The following is a 23,492-nucleotide window of genomic DNA, read 5'->3' on the forward strand; positions in this document are numbered from 1 at the left end:
TCAGTTAAATCCGTTTAATGTCTTAAAAACCTGTTCAGATTTCCCTCAATATCTCACCTGGCCAATACGAAGCTAACTGGTGAAAGTGGTGGGCCGCACGACCCAAGCCAGGTAAACAGGCGACCGAAGGGTAGGGAGTTGTGACGTCACATTCACAAGTTTCGCCGTGTGCGGTCTCAGAGAGATTTAGAATGTTGCTAAACATTTGTTCAATGGGGGACTCCCAGTTCTGTATAAACCCCAGGCAAGGGCAACTGTCAATGTAGAACGATCTGTAGGGGTTCCATGGCAAGTTTAAAACTGCGTATGCATACCTGCGGAAATGTATCAACCATACCTGCCAAAATATGCACATTATTAATTGGAGATATTTAGCGGTGTTCTATCTATATAAGGTTTTTATCTCTTCATCCACTTAGCAGTATAGATGGAGCTCCTTCACTTTACAGAAGGCAAAGGAACTTTGTGAATGGATTTTTTCGAAATTATACCAAGCTATAACAAAAATGATATTACTTTATAACAATATTATGAAGAAGGGTTTTCTTCCACTAGCGTTAATTTTAATAGCCGGGGCATCTGTTTGCGTCGCCAGAAGGAAAAGAGAAAAACCTGAATTACGTTTCACAGACTGTGGTAAGTGCATTTCGTATTTTTGTCATTCATACCTTCATCTTCATTCTTCATTTTATCTACCATTTAATCACTTTTTAATTAATTATTTTGTCTTGATTGGGTTCTAAAAATTCATTTTTATGATTTTGAAATCTTTTCATCGCATCCTGTTTTCAAGAAAACATTTATTTATATTTTATAAATGAATGTACACGTATAACCATTTGAATGCTATTAAATTGTATACGTTTTAAGGGGAAAGTCATTTAATCCAGAAATCACACAGAAAACTTGTCTTTCGTCAGTAGGTTATGACACTTCCCTAACCATAGTTTACCCTGCCAAAATAAATCAACAGATTCGCGTGAGAAAAAACATTAGTGTTACTTGATTAACTTCTTTTTCTACTACAGTTAGATTCAATATTCGGTTTGGTTTTAAGTACACTTTGTACATTATTTTGTTCTTATGTGCCATAAATGATTTTAAGTTGGATATTTATAAATTATAATAAATGAAAATACGAGATGTATTTTAAAAAACAAATCACTACACTTTTGGAGATTTTCCTAACGACAATACTTGATAGTGTAGACGTATGTGTTATTACGTTAACTCAATACGAAACTAAACCATTTGTTTCTTAAATCCTATTGTTCAGACGCAGTTTACGAATTATTAAAAAGATTTTGAATTTATATAGTCAATACCAAAAACGACCATACAATAGTTAAGCTCCAATTGTATATTGTATTACTAAAGTAACGGAATCTAAGGTACCTTAGTAAAAATAATTCATTTTATAACATAAATACACACACATTAAAATTAGAAAAGGGGATATTCTTTGCTTTTATTAGGTAATTAGTTTGTATACATCTACCGTTTTTTCGGATGACAGAGATTGTATTTGTATACCGATTTGTTTCACATTGTTGCAAAATCGACATAGATTCATATTTAGCTGTAATATGTAGTTATCTTGTTTGTTAAATTTCTATATTTTTCACAAACGTGTTTTTGTTGTCAGTTAATACGATATAGTTTTTGTAAACGTGTTTATCTCAAATCTAAACCTTGAAAAATAAAAACAACCCATAAGGTTGTGTCAAATAACCGAAAACAAATGTATAGGTGTCAATGTTGATGTTGTTCATAACAGTTCAACAGTGATGACAGTGATAAGTTGTGATGTCACTGGGATCTCACATAACACGTCATTGTTGTTTTTGGAGGTGATGATTTATATCCAAATATGGTAGGTTATCCGCCCCGGTATACAATGTATACATACAACCTCTACATCTTAGGAGGAGACCAACGCTATTTTCTTTCGTCATCCGAAGATTAAAAAACGATTTAGAACTCTTCAGCACGTTTTTCACTCTCTACTTCAGTTTTATGAATGAACGTGTTTTACGACATGTGCATAGTAGTTATACCCGAACCACTCTCAATCCGGAGGCTAGAAGAATTGTATTTTTAGCCCAACATTACAACGTATTTTGTCAATGTTGTTAAAAAATTGTTGTTTTCATAAGTACTTAAAACAAACATAATTAAGTCGATCTAAACAAATAACCATCGTACTCTCGTAACACCCACATTCAGACACCTGTTGCTAAACCACCGAGGGCTGCTGAAGCCAATTATGAGTGAGGCCCGCTGCATTCTGCAACGGATGCGGTGCGTAAATTCTGAAAGGAAAGATAACTAGCGCGAAGTGTTGAAGCTGCTTGAGTTTAACATGTCTGGGTTCCCGGGAATCGACACCGAGATATAAACACTCCTAGAACGTGATGAGGGATTGCCACAAAATCGATGGGAAATATCATTGTATAAGCATGAAGAGCGCAGATTGATAATAAGTGCAAGAATTGTTCAGTCGTATAGACTGACAGACACATTTTTTGTATTATTTAAATCTCGCAATAACTTGTTTTGTACTTAACATGATTATATATATTGTGTCGTTCTAAAGTGATGTATCAAACAAAATTAGTAATACCTAAAACTTACCCATATCGTAAGGAAATTATCCGATAATATAAGAAAAGATGTGCCATTTGAGAAACAAATTATTGCAATTATGACATGATAGACTATATCGAATATATGCGACAACTGTTTAATTCATCAATCTTCAACGCTTTAATTTTAAAGGTTTATAAAGGTTTTATAAAACCATAAGGAATACGATTATTCATTTCCACCGTCGTTATTCGAGATACTGTCTAACGGACAGTTTTGCCCCGTTTTGCTCGGCGTATTTTGCCCTTGAACTTAAGGATGAAATCGACACGGTGACAACTTATTGTCTAGTATGCAGTCTCTTAAATAGTATATTGAATTCAATACTGGATCGTTATGTTTAGAATCCGCAAAGAGTGACGATTGGGGAGGCGAAAATTTAGCGGTTTACAGTAGCCAGGTTATTTAGGAGTTTTTGGGAATTTGAAATATCGCAAAAAAGAAGAGAATAAAAACATACATTGAAAAAGAAAAAACATCTAAACGAGATATCAAATGTCAAATCAACCTGAAGCTATACATTAAAAACAACCAAAAGTCCATGCAATAACTTGAAGGAAATAAATGGCCGTTTGTCTTTGCGACAGATAGAAAACAGGTGATTTATTGTCTTGATGGTCTTGATAAATTCATTCCCGAGATTTAATCGATGTGTTTGAAGTCAGTGTGCAGAACCTCGACCTAACGGAGAATACGATAGAGACACACTGTAATGGACCTACCAGGAGCGCGCATCTCATAGGCTTTCATAAGTGGCCAAACAACAGACACCATAATGTATTTCACATTTCCATAGGCACGAAGGAATTAATTTTTCTACGTCTACAAGAGTAATGATGATTCGCCTAAAGTCAAATGTGGTAGTTGTTTATTTAAAAGACATTCATGTCAGAAATCATTTAGCTAATTTGTTATGCCTCGTCAATATAATGTGTATATTTAATTAAGTTTTACTTTTGCATGTGAGTATATCAAATTGCCTTGAAAGAAACGACGCCGTTTAAAAGAGCACAAACTTTGATAAATACCGAAACCTTTCCACACAGCCGAGGATCGTTGATTTTATTTGATGAATACAGAGTATTTATAAGGGGTTCGGAAAGACCACAGTAACCTCTGCTATCTGAGCATCAATCATCCAGCTTACCAGTCTATACATATAGAATTCAACCTAAAGTCGATAATTACATAATAAAATTCTGCTCTGGTGGTCTTGTTAAGACCATCAACGATAGTGTGAGATTCGTCTAACCTCATCGTCTTGTGTATCATTGAAGGAGCTGGATGTTTGGAAATTTCTCCAAAAATAATACTTAAAATGATTGGGAAAAAATGGAATGTCTTTAGATAAACGAGGAATTCAATATACCTTTACTCCTCAGCACAACATGATTACCAACAGATAACTACAATACAAAATATGAAAAATAAAGGTCATAGATAGAAAAAGAAAGATGACAAACCAGCATCCCAAATATTTATGACAAAAACTTTATAGTATGACTAACTATAGCTATCTGGCAAACTATATTTGAAAAGCAAAAAACATATATATTTAATAAATTTAAGAATCATATTTTATGTAATATATTAGATTTACTTTAAAAAAAGAAAAGGAAATAAAATCACATTCATAAACTACCGTGTTTATACTGCACGTCCTCAGGTAAGACCTTTTACATTCGGACAGAGGTAGTTTTCATGCAAATGTTAAGACATGAGTCTTGTTAAAAAAAAATGATTTGATTACTACAGGTACTACAAAATGGAGTTCTTGCGCTCATTCATGAAAAACAATTCTGGTGTTGTGGAGTTGTCTTTCAATTCATTCATGAAAATACTTAACGATGTTATAATGAAAGAAAGTTATGTGCGTGACCGTTTCGCCCTCCATAACACGCGTGCTGAGTGAAAACCTCTTCTTAAATACATACCGGCCATTGTATATCTGATCCGACATGGAAAATGGGATAATTCTCATACAACTGATGATCCTCTACGTACGACTGACGTTATACGATATTTACCTGTAAAGCTGAGCTACATGAATATGATATTTCTGACGCTGTCCGCATTGTACATTTTGTTAAGGATAATGGAGGGAGTTGCTTTTACCTATAATGTGAGGTCATAAGGATGCGCACCTGTACATTTCGCACCATGTAAGACAGGTGTGTATCCTACCTTTAGTACAGGTGTAGGCCTGGTGTTCAAGTGTGTACCTATAGTACTGGCAAGTATCATACCTTTGGTCGAAGTATGTTTCGTAACTGAACACAATTGACAATACACCAAATGTTTGAAGCTTCCTTGGCATGTCACATGGGGCTGGGAAGGAGCAAATTACTTCTTGGAAAATATATTAACCGCTGTTATGTCTACAAGATGCTCCTGTGATAGCTGTCGAATTGCTGAGGGACAAACTAACAACATAGGGTTTTTGAAGATACGTATTTATTGATGACGACCATGATCAGGTTTACTCTATTTCCTCGTGTAATATGAAGGTTGATGTTTTACTAAATTAGATTTTGCTCATTAATAGTGTTCTTTGTTGTGTTATTGGTTGTCCCTACCGAAGTCCATGCTATGAGGACGTGACATAGTTGGGTTTAACCAGGATTTACATGACGAATGTCGTTGATGAAACATAAGACGCTTGCCTTTCCGGAACACCTGGTCTTATTCTCCTTGTACGTTTTGGGAAATCCATGTACATCTTCCCTTTGCTCATAGTTCACCCTATTTTTACCTTTTTTTCAAGATCGGACTATCGTTTTGTTGACACATCGGTATACTTGTATTTATTGGGAAGAAGTCAGATATTGCTGGTTTTTATGAGAACTTTGAATGGGAATGCTTACTCAAAGATCAAACTCCAGTAATCTTGTTTTGAAGAAAGGAATCACATCGTCATTCAAATAACTGTGTTAGTTTCTGTTTCTGTGGTAATCACAACGTCATTGAGTAAAACCTTTGAGGACAGTTAGCTAAGAACCGGACGCGTTATTTGAAATAGTGTACGATAATGCTTTAACAAATTATCATGCGATAAAATGACGATAATACTATCAACCCATAACTCACTGAAAAGCTTTCTTCCTGTTAATACGAGGACATGGTCACGTCCCGACATATTAATCATTTACATTTGCAACAGATATACATATTAAGCGAATATGATATGATCTTTATACTATCTATCTAAACGTTGAACAGATAATTATTGCCCAAAGGTCTGATGCATTCATAAACATATCGAATGTAATTGTGGGTTTGGCATTCAACATATTTTGCAAACAAATATACACGTATGTTTATACGGAAGAACATACTGGATAGAGATTAACTGCGACATTAGACTGAATGTCCCCCTCGTGAAGAGCCTCCCAGTTGAAAGTGCGTGACATTATCATATTTGACCGTAAGTTACTCTTACTAGATTTGCCCCGGACCATAGCCAGGTGGGATCACCACCTGTGACAGACTGGTTAGTACCTCCACTACCCTCTCAAATACTCTACTAGAGGTTTACCTAACCTCAAACATTCAGAATTAAAGTATGCCGTTAAATTGCCTCTTTTTTTCATTTAAATACAAAACCCCAATTTTTCTCCAGTATACCACACAGGGTTGATTGACGTGGGGTCAATGCTCTTCATAGCCTTCTTTCTTCTGCACGTGCTTCGATTTAGTTAAGATGCTCTCTACCTTCAAAGAGAGTGATGGAGGTAAGCGAGGGAGGGGGCTGTGCCCACTTCCTCAATGAGCAACCCTGGTTACACCATGGATCTCGCACTAAAGTATATGCAAATAGGATGGAGTGTAAAGCAATACTAGAACAGACCACCCAGAGATAGTGGCTCGTCACCCAATAAAGCTGCACATTTAAAGGGTTCTTTTTATTCAACTTTCCAAATTAATTATCGAGCAAGAAAACAGCTGGACATTTGTAGTGTATCGTAATACGATTTATCTATTCTTTTCTCCTTTGATATTGCAGTCGTCTTTAGTCGCCACATTAAGTGCAATTTACTGCGGAGCCTCAACAGGACTCACGTATTTGTTGTTATAGACCTCGATCTATTGATATTTAATTATTCATGACGTGATATGGGGATACAGATTTAATGATAGGATATCTACCACCTAATTGTACACGTACTCAATGTTGCTTTTCGGTGCCATCATGCTTTAAAGTGATGCTCATTCCAAGCTCCTGCTTTGAGTAAGATGTATGCTGTTTCTGTTATTTAAGGAGATAATATTCCGAGAATTTCGAACATTTTAGAAAGAGAATCTCTATCAATTTTGCTCTTTCCTTCCTTTGGTTTCGGTGAGATCGTGATTTTAATCCTAAGAAATAACCTTAAACATTAACGTCGATTCGATGTGTAATTAAATTGTACACTTATGTTGCTTTCCCTTCTTCTTCGGTCGCAATATTATCTATTTTTGAATTTTTGCATGTCCATTGCCTTTATTGCAATACTAGTTCTTGTTGTCTGTCCTTTTGGTTAGGTGTTACCCTAAGTCGGATTAGTTCATTATAGAAAACTTAACATGTTCACATTCATGTCTTAAGTTTTACTGGATGTATCAGTTCGAGAAGCTGGTCAACGGATACGTTTTAAACTTAGATACTAACATGTTGATACTAATTTTTTATTGCCATCACTTCGCTATAGTTTAACCATAGTTGTATTTGATTATATGCTTTGTAGTATAAGTATGTGATATTTACCTCATCTACATAAGTTTTTGTATACTATTTCACTGTTGTTATTTCTCCGGCTTCGGTATCACTGTGTTTTCTCTGCATGCGTGAACATACGTCCATATAAAGTGATGTTTCCAGGAATCTCATCAAGTTTATAGATGACTTTCCATTTTATTCTGTATCACATATGGCGTCATTTTATTTAAAGTTTCATTACCGGAAACAGTTTTACGGTTCGGGACCTAGTTTTGACTGCGGATTTGTGTGTGAAGCACTTTCTTTCCTTTTGTTCTCGTTGTATCTTTTCAGTTGCCATTTCGTATCAACTTCAAATTTCGCACTTTGCTGTTGATCTATTCCTTGTTACTTACTTTTGCTCGGGCGTCCCGTTGGTTTCAATTGCTGGTGTTGGTGATGTTTAAAAACATTGCAGAGGAGTATTTGTCTAATATATTTAAAATATATTTCAATGGAACTATTTAAAACATATTCTATAAGATTTGAGTCGTTTCTGTCGTCGATAAGTTCCACAATGACATACGAAGCCATCGTGTATATGTCTGATGTCGGTCTGGTTATGATGGATATACATGTTCATTGCCGATTGTTTCCCATTTGTCATCACTTATGCACAGTTTTCAAATCAAAATGGAAAGATTAAGAGCGAATCCAACACCACAATATGTAAAGAGTTAGCACTGCATGAAATTGAGATTAAACAAACAGTAATTTCATATAGCTCTTAATGTTTTCATATATATATATGAACCCAATGTAGTACTTGTCTTTTTGTTTCATTTTTAATATATGCTTCTTACATTTAATATATGCTTCTTACATTTAATATATGCTTCTTACATTCAAAAGCAAAACAAACGATGTTAGAATATGAAGAATTCGAAAACATCACATCGCATCAAGTGTTAAAATATGAAATAACAGTATTCATAGGCAATTGGCAAACGGAACAGTTGTCTGATTAAATATCTTTTGAACTAAAGTACACAAGCAGATGTAACAATTACTAAAACAACCTATCAGCTTACGATTATACATGTAAATGTGCAATTGTAAGATTCAATTATGCCGTCATTATGTTTGTCTGGAGGATCAAGACGTGAACAATCCTGGCAGGGAATGAAAGGCTTAGGAACTACACTTCCTGTAGGCATGTTTAACGTAAAGTCGCTTCCAGAAAACCGCAATAACTTTTGAGACTGACATAATGCGTGTTAATTTTCATCAGATTGAGATCGTATTGCAGTTATAAGAACGTAAGGAATAAACTAACAATTTTGTTACATAGTATTTCATTGCTGAGAAAGAACCTAGACTTCATAACTATTCCTGCAAATTCTCCCAGTCACTGAAATTTAAGGAAAACTTCCACTCGCTTAATTTTCACAAATACGTTTAGTCACTTAGTATTCTCGAAAACTTCCACTCGCTTAATTTTCACAAATACCATTAGTCACTAAGTATTCTCAAAACTTCCACTCGCTTAATTATCACAAATACGTTTAGTCACTAAGTATTCTCGAAAACTTCCACTCGCTTAATTTTCACAAATACGTTTAGTCACTAAGTATTCTCGAAAACTTTCAGTCGCTTTTATTTTTGACAAAAAAATCAGGTACAAAAGTGGTCACGAATATTTTCAGTCAATCAAGAACTTCCAGTCAATTTGTTTCAGGAGCTCTTAACATTACCTTAATCATATACTTCCAATGATATAGTTTTCATTAATACTTCAGACCACTTGATTTTCAGGAACAATTTAGTTGCTCAGCTTAAGTATTGCTTCCGTGCATTTTGTTTACGTGAGTGTCTATTTTCGCATTTATACTGTATATATATATATATGTATATTAGATATTGGATTCAGCGGTTGATGTTATACGAAAACATACATCTTCATTTACTTCAAAAGTTTTCCGTCACAAAATTATCGGAATGAAAACTTTTTGCAACAAAAAGATAAAATGCTTCCTTCGAGTGGGAAAGTACACCCAACAACACTTGATCTTACCCAGTACGACAGTCGACCCAATACCTCACCGCTGGTAACTTGGACTGGCATTGTCTCAACAAAACCAATAAAGGTGCGTTAAAAAATCCATCAGTTGCAGTGAAAAAAACATTGTTTGAATAATTTGGCAATCTTTCATGACATATTTTGTTTCATAAGAATATTTCAAATCCTTGTATTACACTACGCACCGTAGGATAATGAATTTAAACTGTTTTCATATGGTATACATATTTTTGTTCTCAGTCAGTGTTGAGGGTTCCTACCTTGTTTCGTTAGGAGAGAATAATATAGATTCATCAAAGCCAGCGATATGTGAACTCCGTGGTTTGTTGTGAGTCGTCCAACCCATCTCGACATCCATCATCGTTACAGAACACATTTACCTTATAATATATTGGACGAGGTTTTCACCAGCCCACCCAGGATAAACGGCTATCTACAAGACAAATTAGCAGAGAACGAGCGATTTGTATAACCTTTCTACAATGCTAGACATGAAAGTCCTATTATGACGACGAACTGGATCTGCTTTCGGAAACAATAACTAAGATCAGATAGCGTTTCGTTTGAGAAATTCCACTATATGAAAAGGTAACATTCAGAGAATTCGTTGATTACATTCCGAGTTGTTCGTGTCTACTTACATAAATGTGAATCATCGTATTTTCAAAACCTGATATTCATTAATGAAACTCCTTCATTTTTCCTATTAATTAAAGCGTTTGTTTGACTTAGGTGTGCCTTAAATGTGGACATGCGTTCAAGTCACCGGAAGTGGTATTTATGTTGTTAGCCATTTTACATTCGGTGTGGTTCGGGCACCTGTTATTTGTTATCCACATATTTCTGGTGCGTTGTTCATACTTTAAGGCGTAAGTCATATTCAGTCATTCACCCTGCGTGCAATGTTACCGTGTGACGTCACGGTTATATGTTTGTGACGTCAGGACATTTAACCGGATATTTTCATATAAGATATCTCGAAGTTATTGATCACCCAATTTTTTTTTTGGAGAGTACAGGATATAGTTTATCAAATGGTTGCTCCTTGAATACCATATACATTCATTGTGGAACTATGGAGGTATTATGTCATACGAGTGAATACATGTTGTGTTCAATAAAAACCTATTAATTTCATTATCCTATAGATTTCTATAACTCTAAAAACCAAGAGTTGATTTGTAAAATAAAAAAACATCAAGCATGGCGCTATGATCACGTGATGCAGATTGCATGCTACTTTTCCTCGGTAAAACATAAGATAATACTTCAGTGTGTATACTTGTTACATTTTAGTTATACTTGCAATTTTCTTTTAAATAAGATTTAACTGTGAACCTTTTTGGAAATTATCCATCTTTAACCTCCATTGTTAGAATTATCTTTATATGTCGATATATTTAACAGTGAGTATTAGATTTTTTGTGGATTTTTATTATTTATGAAATAAACATTTTTTAGAGATATTGTTAAGAATATCCCCTGCTTGGGAAGCACCGTACGTTCAGACTCGTTAACAGGTCCGTGCTTAGTATTATAAGTAGTACACTGACATCAAAGATAAGGCGAGTACGGCTATCAGATATACGTCCTAGATGTATTTCTGCAGTATAATGCATACATACATAATACAGCCATGTAAACACCTGAATTTGATTTATGAAGTGACGTGTCAATTTGTATGAACAGATGCTCACGTTTCCATATTCATATTCAACAATTTAATGCATAATAAAATATAGATAATAGGTTCAAGTATGAATATGGTATGGAAATTGGGTATTTTCATCGTGGTTCGGGTTATCATACATGCCCACGCGGACCCCCATGGTAAGGAATGACGACCTACCACATACACCACCTGTTAGCGATTTTAATAGCTGCGCATGCTTAGAGAGCATTTCCGTTCTGGTTGTGCCAGGTGGTTCTAAGATACCAGACCATTGCAGTCACGTGCACGTACTCCTGTGTGCTTTCTCTGATACACGTGTATTGCCTGTTCTGTGGTGGCTACACGTGCTCCTGTGTGCTTCCTCTGATACACGTGTATTGCCTGTTCTGTGGTGGCTACACGTGCTCCGTCTTTTCCACACGGCACGGTATACTGAATTATCAGATACTGAAGTAGAGCATTTTTCTTTAGGTCACGGAACCAATACCCGATATATATGGGATCAAACATCATTATTATCAATATCTCTTTACCATATCGCTTTCCAGTATTAATTCAATGGTTAAAGAAAAGGCAAATGTTACATTTATTTTAAACATAACAGATTTTACTATGTGCATTTAAACTCGGATAAGGAGTCAAAAATCAAGAACAGTCACACAGATTGCCCCCCGCCTATGGACACACAAAAGACAACCCAACCTTCGATGGTGGAGTGCGGGGTTAATAATGATGGAGGGGGTGTAGATAGATGTAATCGAACCATTCTATCACACGACTGACCGTGGTTTAACCATGGTTAATGTTCAAAAGCATAGTCACCTATTGTTTGATCATAGTTACAGCATAGTTAAACCATTGTCACAGCAGGGAAAGGCCATTGTTAGCCACTAAACGAAAAAGTCAAACTACGGGTTGAACTTGGTTAGGTGATGTGAAACCAATTAAGGTTGTACAGCCATATTTAACCATGGTTTACCATGGTCCAGTGTGGTTTAAAAGTACTTAAATTGCCTGGCAGTTAGAGATGCATGCAACGTGGGAGGACATTGATAAAGACTCATACCTAATGGAACAATAGGAAACTGTCAATACGTAGGCAAGTTTATGGAAGTGAAACAAGACACAAATCCAAATCCCATAATGTGGTATTGTAAACAAACCCCATAATGTGGTATTGTAAACAAACCCCATGATGTGGTATTGTAAACTGTAGTTTATTTTGCATGTGTACATGATATCATTGGAGAAACATCATTGTGTCAGGTCTAACAGATTGATTAACTGAACGTTCTATGAAGTTATGGACATATGATTCAGAAATAACTTATTTTGCATTTTTGAGTATTTGTTTCTGTGGTATCAGTAAATTCCGCAAATGAAACCTCACAGATAGCTAAATGGACAACCTCTACACTAGATTTGTATGAATATAAAGTTTACTGAAGTTACATGTATCTCCCAATTTGAGAGCAATTAAAAGTAACTTAAACCGTTTTGTTAAGTTTTCAAGCTTTCCTTACTTGCGCTTCCGTCTACTCTGGATAACTTTAAGCTTTGAAACGGGTTTGTGAAACCGACCCGATTTAGTGGCACAAGGCTGGTTTAGCTGCAATTCAGAACAACACTACCCGAGTTAGCTAGGTCGTCAAAACCCACCTTTACGGGATGCAAACAGTTTTTAAGTATCCCTGTTATTCTTTAATATTTGCATGGTACTATATTTATTCTAATACATCTTTTTTTTCAATTTACAGGTAAAAATCCTAACCGGCCGATTTTTTTCTACGATTTCCAGGCCAACCCCATCCCAATTATTACCCCCGGGACATTGTATGTGAGCATGGCGGGGAATATCTCCCACGACCTTCCCCGGAGGATTTCTATAAAACTGGAAGTTAAAAAATACTTTATTGGTATTGCCTTTCTAGTACCGTGCTTTGATAGCCACATAGGTTCATGGTAAGTAGTATAACACAGTGTTATTAAAATTAAAGTTCAATCATACAGTTTATTGAAGAAATATTATATAATCCAGTTTTAATAACTTAAATAATTAAAGTTAATTTTAATGACTTAGAATTATCGTTCTTCGCCTTTATCACAATCTTTCTTATCTCGAACTAGCACACATGAATTAAGACGAACTTTAATTGGTTCAATTCCATAGGATATATATTTCAGTTATATGTTAAACTGTCTTATCTCGCGCTTTGAAGCGTATATTGTAAGCGCCCACTTGAAGACGTTTTGTTTTCAATCTGATATCCATTTGAGATATTCTTGTTCAGGTTGACTTCTAATTCGAAATGTCTTTATATGACGATTATCTTTTAACTCGAAATCGATTCAGTCCAATACATGAGCGAGTAATAAATCTGGTCATGTATACAGCAACAACATTTCCTTATTTCAAATAGTCTGTCACATATGTCTATTCCTACGACCATTATATCATTGTGTCTATTCCTACGACCATTATATTAATGGGTCTATTCCTACGACCATTATATCTATGTGTCTATTCCTACGACCATTATATCAATGTGTCTATTACTATGACCATTATATCAATGTGTCTATTCCTACGACCATTATATCTATTTGTCTATTCCTACGACCATTATATCATTGTGTCTATTCCTACGACCATTATATAATTGTGTCTATTACTACGACCATTATATCAATGTGTCTATTACTACGACCATTATATCATTGTGTCTATTCCTATGACCATTATATCATTGTGTCTATTCCTACGACCATTATATCAATGTGTCTATTACTACGACCATTATATCATTTTGTCTATTCCTACGACCATTATATTAATGTGTCCATTCCTACGACCATTATATCATTGTGTCTATTCCTAAGACCATTATATCTATGTGTCTATTCCTACGACCATTATATCAATGTGTCTATTCCTCCGACCATTATATCAATGTGTCTATTCCTACAGCCATTATATCATTGTGTCTATTCCTACGACCATTATAGCAATGTGGGTATTACTACGACCATTATATCTATGTGTCTATTACTACGACCATTATATCTATGTGTCTATTCCTACAACCATTATATCATTGCCATCATATCAATGTATCTATTCTACGACCATTATATCAATGTGTCTATTACTACAACCTTCATATCAATGTGTCTATATCTACGACCCTTATATCAATGTGTCTATTACTACGACCATTATTTCTATGTGTCTATTCCTACGACAATTATATCATTCTGTCTATTCCTACGACCATTATAGCAATGTGTGTATTCCTACGACCATTATATCTATGTTTCTATTCCTACGACCATTATATTAATGTGTCTATTCCTACGACCATTATATCAATGTGTCTATTCCTACGACCATTATATCATTGTGTCTATATCTACGACCATTATATCTATGTGTCTATTCCTACAACCATTATATCATTGTGTCTATTACTACGACCATTATATCAATGTGTCTATTCCTACGACCATTATATCTATGTGTCTATATCTACGACCATTATATCAATGTGTCTATATCTACGACCATTATATCAATGTGTCTATATCTACGACCATTATATCAATGTGTCTATATCTACGACCATTATATCAATGTGTCTATTACTACGACCATTATATCAATGTGTCTATTCCTACAACCATTATATCATTGTGTCTATTCCTACGACCTATATCTACGACCATTATATCAATGTGTCTATATCTACGACCATTATATCAATGTGTCTATATCTACGACCATTATATCAATGTGTCTATATCTACGACCATTATATCAATGTGTCTATATCTACGACCATTATATCAATGTGTCTATTACTACAACCATTATATCAATGTGTCTATTACTACGAACATTATATCAATGTGTCTATTCCTACGACCATTATATCTATGTGTCTATATCTACGACCATTATATCAATGTGTCTATTCCTACAACCATTATATCATTGTGTCTATTACTACGACCATTATATCAATGTGTCTATTCCTACAACCATTATATCATTGTGTCTATTACTACGAACATTATATCAATGTGTCTATTCCTACGACCATTATAGCAATGTGGGTATTACTACGACCATTATATCTATGTGTCTATTCCTACGACAGTTATGTCAATGTGTCTATTACGACGACCATTATATCAATGTGTCTATCCCTACGACAGTTATATCAATGTGTCTATTCCTATGACCATTATATCAATGTTTCTATTCCTACGACCATTATATCATTGTGTCTATTACTACGACCATTATATCAATGTGTCTATTCCTACAACCATTATATCATTGTGTCTATTACTACGACCATTATATCAATGTGTCTATTCCTACAACCATTATATCATTGTGTCTATTACTACGACCATTATATCAATGTGTCTATTACTACGACCATCATATCAATGTGTCTATATCTACGACCATTATATCAATGTGTCTATATCTACGACCATTATATCAATGTGTCTATATCTACGACCATTATATCAATGTGTCTATATCTACGACCATTATATCAATGTGTCTATTACTACGACCATTATATCAATGTGTCTATTCCTACGTCCATTATATCTATGTGTCTATTCCTACGACAGTTATATCAATGTGTCTATTACGACGACCATTATATCAATGTGTCTATCCCTACGACAGTTATATCAATGTGTCTATTCCTATGACCATTATATCAATGTTTCTATTCCTACGACCATTATATCAATGTGTCTATTACTACAACCATCATATCAATGTGTCTATATCTACGACCATTATATCAATGTGTCTATTCCTACGACCATTATATCTATGTGTCTATTCCTACGACAGTTATATCAATGTGTCTATTACGACGACCATTATATCAATGTGTCTATCCCTACGACAGTTATATCAATGTGTCTATTCCTACGACCATTATATCAATGTTTCTATTCCTACGACCATTATATCAATGTGTCTATTCCTACGACCATTATATCAATGGGTCTATTCCTACGACCATTATATCAATGTGCCTTTTACTACGACCATTATATCAATGTGTCTATTCCTACAACCATTATATCAATGTGTCTATTACTACGACCATTATATCTATGTGTCTATTCCTACAACCATTATATCATTGTGTCTATTGCTACGACCATTGTATCAATGTGTCTATTACTACGACCATTATATCAATGTGTCTTTTCCTACGACCATTATATCAATGTGTCTATTCCTACAACCATTATATCATTGTGTCTATTGCTACGACCATTGTATCAATGTGTCTATTACTACGACCATTATATCAATTGTCTATTCCTACGACCATTATATCTATGTGTCTATTCCTACGACAGTTATATCAATGTGTCTATTACGACGACCATTATATCAATGAGTCTATCCCTACGACAGTTATATCAATGTGTCTATTCCTATGACCATTATATCAATGTTTCTATTCCTACGACCATTATATCATTGTGTCTATATCTACGACCATTATATCAATGTGTCTAAATCTACGACCATTATATCTATGGTTTTTTTATTTTCTTCAATGTGTCTATATCTACGACCATTATATCAATGTGTCTAAATCTACGACCATTATATCTATGGTTTTTTTATTTTCTTCACGGTAAAGACGTCCGACAATATCAATGTGTCTATTACTACAACCATTATATCATTGTGTCTATTCCTACGACCACTATATCAATGTGTCTATTCCTACGACCATTATATCAATGGGTCTATTCCTACGACCATTATATCAATGTGCCTTTTACTACGACCATTATATCAATGTGTCTATTCCTACAACCATTATATCAATGTGTCTATTCCTTCGACCATTATATCAATGTGTCTATTCCTACGACCACTATATCAATGTGTCTATTCCTACGACCATTATATCTATTTGTCTATTCCTACGACCATTATATCATTGTGTCTATTCCTACAACCATTATATCAATGTGTCTATTACTACGACCATTATATCTATGTGTCTATTCCTACGACCATTATATCAATGTTTCTATTCCTACGACCATTATATCAATGTGTCTATATCACCGACCATTATATCATTGTGTCTATTCCTACAACCATTATATCATTGTGTCTATTGCTACGACCATTGTATCAATGTGTCTATTACTACGACCATTATATCTATGTGTCTATTCCTACAACCATTATATCATTGTGTCTATTGCTACGACCATTGTATCAATGTGTCTATTACTACGACCATTATATCAATTGTCTATTCCTACGACCATTATATCTATGTGTCTATTCCTACAACCATTATATCATTGTGTCTATTCCTACGACCATTATATCCTTGTGTCTATTCCTACGACCATTATATCATTGTGTGTATTCCTACGACCATTATATCAATGTGTCTATTACTACAACCATTATATCATTGTGTCTATTCCTACGACCACTATATCAATGTGTCTATTCCTACGACCATTATAGCATTGTGTCTATTCCTACGACCATTATAGCAATGTGTCTATTTCTACGACCATTATATCAATGTGTCTATTACTACGACCATTATATCTATGTGTCTATTCCTACGACAGTTATATCAATGTGTCTATTACGACGACCATTATATCAATGTGTCTATCCCTACGACAGTTATATCAATGTGTCTATTCCTATGACCATTATATCAATGTTTCTATTCCTACGACCATTATATCATTGTGTCTATTACTACGACCATTATATCAATGTGTCTTTTCCTACGACCATTATATCAATGTGTCTATTCCTACTACCATTATATCAATGTGTCTATATCAACGACCATTATATCATTGTGTCTATTCCTACAACCATTATATCATTGTGTCTATTACTACGACCATTATATCAATGTGTCTATATCTACGACCGTTATATCATTGTGTCTATATCTACGACCATTATATCATTGTGTCTATTCCTACAACCATTATATCAATGTGTCTATTACTACGACCATTATATCTATGTGTCTATTCCTACGACAGTTATATCCATGTGTCTATTACGACGACCATTATATCAATGTGTCTATCCCTACGACAGTTATATCAATGTGTCTATTCCTATGACCATTATATCAATGTTTCTATTCCTACGACCATTATATCATTGTGTCTATTCCTACGGCCATTATATCAATGTGTCTATTCCTACGACCATTATAGCAATGTGTCTATTACTACGACCATTATATCATTGTGTCTATTACTACGACCATTATATCAATGTGTCTATTACGACGACCATTATATCAATGAGTCTATCCCTACGACAGTTATATCAATGTGTCTATTCCTACGACCATTATATCAATGTGTCTATATCTACGACCATTATATCTATGGTTTTTTTATTTTCTTCACGGTAAAGACGTCCGACATTCTGCTTCCACTAGCCCTCCACCCCTGGGTCGCGGGTTTGTGGCCTACGTGGGACAGTCGCCAGCTACTGGCTGTAGGTCGGTGTTTTTTCTCCGGGAACTCCGACTTTCCTCCACCACCAAACCTGGCTCGTTTAAATGACCACAGCTGTTAATAGGACGTAAAACACAAACAAACAAAGTATACCGATCGTAATGAGACGTAGTTTAACAACTGTAATCAGACCTTAATAAGTTGGTATATTATGACGTCGATCAAGCAATATTTCTTCAAACTAGTTATAGCGTATGTGTTTGAAACACACATTTACTTCTAAACCCCGACTGGTATTGTATACGTGTATCTCTAGACTTCTACACACCGACTGGTATTGTATACGTGTATCTCTAGACTTCTACACACCGACTGGTATTGTATACGTGTATCTCTAGACTTCTACACACCGACTGGTATTGTATACGTGTATCTCTAGACTTCTACACACCGACTGGTATTGTATACGTGTATCTCTAGACTTCTACACACCGACTGGTATTGTATACGTGTATCTCTAGACTTCTACACACCGACTGGTATTGTATACGTGTATCTCTAGACTTCTACACACCGACTGGTATTGTATACGTGTATCTCTAGACTTCTACACACCGACTGGTATTGTATACGTGTATCTCTAGACTTCTACACACCGACTGGTATTGTATACGTGTATCTCTAGACTTCTACACACCGACTGGTATTGTATACGTGTATCTCTAGACTTCTACACACCGACTGGTATTGTATACGTGTATCTCTAGACTTCTACACACCGACTGGTATTGTATACGTGTATCTCTAGACTTCTACACACCGACTGGTATTGTATACGTGTATCTCTAGACTTCTACACACCGACTGGTATTGTATACGTGTATCTCTAGACTTCTACACACCGACTGGTATTGTATACGTGTATCTCTAGACTTCTACACACCGACTGGTATTGTATACGTGTATCTCTAGACTTCTACACACCGACTGGTATTGTATACGTGTATCTCTAGACTTCTACACACCGACTGGTATTGTATACGTGTATCTCTAGACTTCTACACACCGACTGGTATTGTATACGTGTATCTCTAGACTTCTACACACCGACTGGTATTGTATACGTGTATCTCTAGACTTCTACACACCGACTGGTATTGTATACGTGTATCTCTAGACTTCTACACACCGACTGGTATTGTATACGTGTATCTCTAGACTTCTACACACCGACTGGTATTGTATACGTGTATCTCTAGACTTCTACACACCGACTGGTATTGTATACGTGTATCTCTAGACTTCTACACACCGACTGGTATTGTATACGTGTATCTCTAGACTTCTACACACCGACTGGTATTGTATACGTGTATCTCTAGACTTCTACACACCGACTGGTATTGTATACGTGTATCTCTAGACTTCTACACACCGACTGGTATTGTATACGTGTATCTCTAGACTTCTACACACCGACTGGTATTGTATACGTGTATCTCTAGACACATACATCATGTCCCTAACTGGCATTCCAAATCATTTGCACATAACATTTTGTTCAAAAATAATAATTCAAACGCCAAGTTACAACTACATTTGAACGCTTTGACTGGAGGCCTATTTAAGTGTGCAGACACACCGTACTTAAATTGTACTTAAAATCGTTATTCTATTCAGCTTCAGTATACAAACCTCCTGGTAGAGAAAGTAAAAGTCGCTTGGCAGATCGAGGATGTTTAAGCAAACAAAGGGATATTACTTATTATATACATCTAATAGTTCGTATGTCGGAAACCTCCCAACAATTTCTATATTTGTCGATAATATGGAGGCGAAGACATTCCTTGTATAGTCTATATAAGATCGACAATGGTGGGCTCTGTTCCATAGCGTGCCCCCTTTAATAATAGTCTCCAGTCCTTAATATCACTCATACTTCAAAGGAAAACATAGCATTTTACATCTTCATAATATATTTAACAAATAATTGTCGCAAAATGAAATGGTTTGATAAAATAGACAATTTGACAAATCATGACCAAAGTTCAATAGTAGGACGATGAAATGGCACTTTTTGACGACAAGTAAACTAGAACAAATGCCTGTATACCCCCGGGTATTTACGGACGAGTGTAGCTTGACCGTCTAATGAGCTTAACAAACAATATACTGTTCAATTTAAGCATAACTAAATACACAGAGATTTTTGCTGGTTACTCTTCCACCTCGCATATAAAGCACGTGACTAGCCGGAAGTAGTTGATAAAACATTTAAGTGAATTGCTGTGGTGTGCTTTCTAAACAGACGGATAGAGATATAACTAATGTTTACGTACGTATGACGTCAACTTTTTGTCACCTTGAACACATAAAATACTCAGACGAAGCCGACCTTTATTGGACTTTAATAGTCATTCCTATAATTAAAAGGAACAGGGGGATTTCGATACCTGTAATTATATTCTATTAGCTATTAGGGTGCACAAACGTTCGAGTGACCCCGCCCGGTTGTGCGAGACCAAAGTAGGCGATAAGGATAGTAACCGGCACCAAAGACGACAACAGACTACACCGCTCTATAAATCATTCGGCTAAAGAGGTTGTGTCTCCATGTATTTATCTCCTAACCACCTCTCCCCGCCCTCTACTGCGCCACACACAATCACATCGAACACCTGGGTGTGAGCAACCGCTTCTCTTACTTGACGCGATACAACGGTCTATAAAAACAGTTTTCACGATACACTATACTCAGAATTCAATACGTATTGTGATATCAGTGTCACAATTCGGTTATTTTCAATTACTGAAACAGGATTAGTAGGTAGGCAACTTAATTATGTTTTATATGATACTCGCAGCATTGCAGTTATGAACATACGGATCAAAGAGGATTGATTATTTTATGATATGCAACAATTATGTTCCTGTTTGTTACCAACACAAACAGGACTCATTTGAGAGAGAAAAATCCACATTCCTCGGCTCTCTTCAATACGTATCGCTATAATCTATATATTGCGTAGTAAAATAATCCTACAATAGTACGTTCCTTTACCAAGTCCGATTCAACACTTCGGTATCTCATGTTGATAATATACCATTTTTTTAATTTAATCTTTTCTTCAATCGCCTTTGTTTTTTTCTATTTCAGTACCTACGATAATATTTGTGCAAACTTAGAGACTTTTGAAAGAAGACAGCGTTGTCCGAAGCGGTTACGTAATTTCAATATTCAGTGTCATTGTCCATTCCAAGCCGGCGAGTTTACTTTTAAAGATCTGGCTTTAAATATTCCCAAAATAGGAGGATTTGCTGGAGCTTTTGTCAAAGTAAGAGTAAGCATATACTTTTTTACTTATTCTTCTTTATTAAGTGTACGATTCTTATTCTTAATTTTGCAGCATATAAATAGTTTTAATGTACATCTGGGCGTGTCCACATAAAACCGGAAGTAAGTAGCAGAAGAGACCGGAAACGGCGTGACGTGAAGCCGCACACAAAAAAGCCGACTGATAAATGGAAGAAAAATCTTACTGCCCTTAAAGCAACTTATACCACATCACTTTCGGCAGTTTGTGTACAGATAAAACTTATAACACATCACTTTCGGCAATTTGTGTACAGATACAACTTATAACACATCACTTTCGGCAATTTGTGTACAGATAAAACTTATAACACATCACTTTCGGCAGTTTGTGTAAAGATAAAACTTATAACACATCACTTTCGGCAGTTTGTGTACAGATAAAACTTATAACACATCACTTTCGGCAGTTTGTGTACAGATAAAACTTATAACACATCACTTTCGGCAATTTGTGTACAGATAAAACTTATAACACATCACTTTCGGCAATTTGTGTACAGATAAAACTTATAACACATCACTTTCGGCAGTTTGTGTACAGATAAAACTTATAACACATCACTTTCGGCAGTTTGTGTACAGATAAAACTTATAACACATCACTTTCGGCAGTTTGTGTACAGATAAAACTTATAACACATCACTTTCGGCAGTTTGTGTACAGATAAAACTTATAACACATCACTTTCGGCAGTTTGTGTACAGATAAAACTTATAACACATCACTTTCGGCAGTTTGTGTACAGATAAAACGTATAACACATCACTTTCGGCAGTTTGTGTACAGATAAAACTTATAACACATCACTTTCGGCAGTTTGTGTACAGATAAAACTTATAAAACAACACTTTCGGCAGTTTGTGTACAGATAAAACGTATAACACATCACTTTCGGCAGTTTGTGTACAGATAAAACTTATAATCTTGGTGACCGTAGTTTGTGTACAGATACAACTTATAACACATCACTTTCGGCAGTTTGTGTACAGATACAACTTATAACACATCACTTTCGGCAGTTTGTGTACAGATAAAACTTATAACACATCACTTTCGGCAATTTGTGTACAGATAAAACTTATAACAAATCACTTTCGGCAATTTGTGTACAGATAAAACTTATAACAAATCACTTTCGGCAGTTTTTGTACAGATAAAACTTATAATTGTGGTGAGTGTAGTTGCAGACTCATCGGTATTCATCAGCTAGATAGGGTCTTAGATCGCGAGTTCGAGGCCCGGGAAGGCACGAATCATGCTCTATTTTCCTTGGTAATTTCGTTTCAATGTTCTTTTTGTTACGTATCAAAATGATGAACATAATACATACAATTATGTGATCTGATGGTTTAAAAGCCACATGTCGTTATTGTAAAGTGATCTGATGGTTTATAGGCCACGTGTCGTTATTGTACAGTGATCTGATGGTGTTTAGGCCACGTGCAGTTATTGTACAGTGATATGATGGTTTATAGACCACGTGTCGTTATTGTACAGTAATCTGATGGTTTATAGGCCACG

General features: G+C 35.4%; 1 protein-coding gene across 2 annotated transcripts in view; it reads left to right on the forward strand.

Moving 5' to 3' along the window:
- Positions 1-226: 226 nt before the first annotated feature.
- Positions 227-23,492, forward strand: part of LOC110461832 (ganglioside GM2 activator-like) — a 51,614-nt gene continuing 28,348 nt past the window's right edge. The window contains exons 1-3 of one of the 2 annotated variants that reach the window (XM_021515518.1): positions 227-636; positions 12,831-13,035; positions 21,752-21,935. In XM_021515518.1, the coding sequence (XP_021371193.1) occupies positions 507-636; positions 12,831-13,035; positions 21,752-21,935 (519 nt within the window). In that variant the 5' untranslated portion in view covers positions 227-506. The remainder of the gene's footprint in view (positions 637-12,830; positions 13,036-21,751; positions 21,936-23,492) is intronic. The other variant, XM_021515519.1, reaches the window with a different exon arrangement.

Source organism: Mizuhopecten yessoensis, unplaced genomic scaffold (assembly GCF_002113885.1).
Source record: "Mizuhopecten yessoensis strain PY_sf001 unplaced genomic scaffold, ASM211388v2 scaffold10687, whole genome shotgun sequence".
Classification (NCBI taxonomy): domain Eukaryota; kingdom Metazoa; phylum Mollusca; class Bivalvia; order Pectinida; family Pectinidae; genus Mizuhopecten; species Mizuhopecten yessoensis.